This window comes from Penaeus monodon, chromosome 25 (assembly GCF_015228065.2).
Source record: "Penaeus monodon isolate SGIC_2016 chromosome 25, NSTDA_Pmon_1, whole genome shotgun sequence".
NCBI classification, from domain to species: Eukaryota; Metazoa; Arthropoda; class Malacostraca; order Decapoda; family Penaeidae; genus Penaeus; species Penaeus monodon.
The window spans coordinates 34,292,407-34,294,438 of record NC_051410.1 but is presented as its reverse complement, the minus strand read 5'-3'; the positions used below and the strand labels follow the sequence as shown (position 1 = coordinate 34,294,438).

Genomic DNA, 2,032 nt, shown 5'->3' with positions numbered 1-2,032 from the left:
ATTTTAAATGTTATCTTCATGTTTGTTGCTCTCAAAATTAATTAAACATATTTTGTAATATATCCTTTATTTTCATCTTAAACCCAAGAACTAACAAGATACTCAGACATGCTAACCTCTGACCTCACAATTCCTGCAGTTGTCCTGACTACCCCAACCCAGTCCCCACCATCCCCTCTCAACCTCCCCAGCCTCCCCAATGATACTCTGCGAGCCCAGGAACAACACACTGAAGTACAAGGCTCACCCCTGAGGAGCTTCAGCAGGCAAGGAGCCGGTGTCAACTTACTGCCAAACAAAATGAATGTGTCTACACTAAGTGGACAGCCAACAGAAAAGAAAAATAAGGGTGCAAGTCCGGACGACGATGTGGTTTCTGTAGATTCAAGCCATGGGCAGGTGCCTTGTAGTGACCCCGATTTTATAAGAGGTGGGAAGTCAGGAATAAAGGGAAGTCCACCTCAACAGAAGAGTGCTGCTGAAGGTGACAAGCAGAGTGTAAAGTCTGACAGCATGAACAGTGGTGATTCACCTGGGAAGAAGAGTGAGTCTTCATCTGGTTCACCTGGGAAAAAGAGCGAGTCTTCATCTGGCTCCTCGGGATTTTACTCGCCCATGCTAGCTAGGCGTTCCCGTCTAGAGCCTCCAAAAGTCAAGCGGTCAAGGTCACTGACACGCCTCACAGAAGCCATAAATCAGATACATAACCTTTGTGTTTTCCCAGCCCAGCCAGCAGTTGCTCCTGAAGTAAGTCAGTATTCAGAGTTTGAGAATAAAGTCTCAAAAAATCAGTTAACACGCAAACTATTTATTATTAGAAAGAGCATTATAATGATTTTTAAAAATCTGGTATATTACTTGGAATGTATTTGGATGCATAATACACATACTATTATTTGTACACTCTATTGCTAAATAACATCATACTCATCTCGCCTTTTTTTCTGTCAGAATCAGAAAGGAGGCTCCCCACCAAGCAGCCCTTCACACCAGCCTGTCAGTCTTCACCTCTCAGCCCCAGAGGTAATGGGCGCCTTCACCCTCACCCCCCTCATTGCCACGCACAGTAGAATAGACAAAGACCGTACCCAGTCTCCCAGGCTTTCAAGGCGGTCTGCGTTCAGGGAGACCGTGCAAGATCGAAAACAGTCCAGCATGTATTCCCTTGATGCAGTTGCCTCCCAGCCCAGTAGTTACCCTGATAAGAATTCAAGCCTTGAGGATATAACACCTTTACCCCATGTGACCAACCCGAGTGATTCACCTCCTAGTCTTTCACGTGCATTTGTCGTAGAGAATGGAATTAATACCTCCAAAGCCCTTGGTACTAAGACACCTGCTTCTCACACTAATGGTGAGGTTTTGGATTCCAAAACACAGGGTAGTGAACATAGACAGAGTAGAGGGAGATCAAAAAGCTCAAGGGGGAGACAAAAAGAGAAAGGTACAACTAATCCCAAGAGTGGTTGTGTGTCTGCAGAATTAAAGCATGCAAGTACTGCCCCTCACAGCCTAAGTGCTCAAGGAGACAGCCAATCAACGAAGCCTCCTTTTGTATTAGTAAAGAAGGTAAGTGTCTTTTTACAGTGCTACTCAAGTAATATAGTTGCTACAATCTGTAGAAATTTGTGCAGCTTTATTATCTCTTATGCTATGTTGATGTAATGATATGTAAAGAATGAATTTAGGCTGTATCTGTACATGCCTTGCAAATTTGCTTATTTGGAAAAGGAAAGTTTTATGTAGGTCATAATTTGATATGGAGGCATGTGCTTTGCCAAAGACTTTATTATTCTTACTCACAGTAGGCTTTCTCTGGCTAAATGCCTTCTTGTTCAGATAGGAATGTAAGATTAACTTCAATTTTTATTATCCAATATTCTTGCTCTTTGCCCTAAATACCTTTGCTGAATTCTTTTAAGATGTGGCATGTGGAAGGCATTGATTGCACCACCCATTTGTCAAGAAAGATGAATATAACAATGATTTTGCTTATTTTGATATACATATCAAGTTAAAAGTTTGCATTTCC

The 2,032-nt window shown here is 42.3% G+C and overlaps 1 protein-coding gene across 7 annotated transcripts in view; it reads left to right on the top strand.

Moving 5' to 3' along the window:
• The window catches only part of LOC119589165 (inositol polyphosphate 5-phosphatase E-like), a 12,156-nt gene that overhangs the window by 3,648 nt on the left and 6,476 nt on the right, over nucleotides 1-2,032 (top strand). For 3 of the 7 annotated variants that reach the window (XM_037937754.1, XM_037937755.1, XM_037937756.1), the window contains 2 exons: nucleotides 140-747; nucleotides 952-1,569. In XM_037937754.1, the coding sequence (XP_037793682.1) occupies nucleotides 140-747; nucleotides 952-1,569 (1,226 nt within the window). Of the gene's footprint in view, nucleotides 1-88; nucleotides 748-951; nucleotides 1,570-2,032 lie in introns of all 7 variants that reach the window. The other 4 variants (XM_037937752.1, XM_037937753.1, XM_037937757.1 and 1 more) reach the window with 2 other exon arrangements.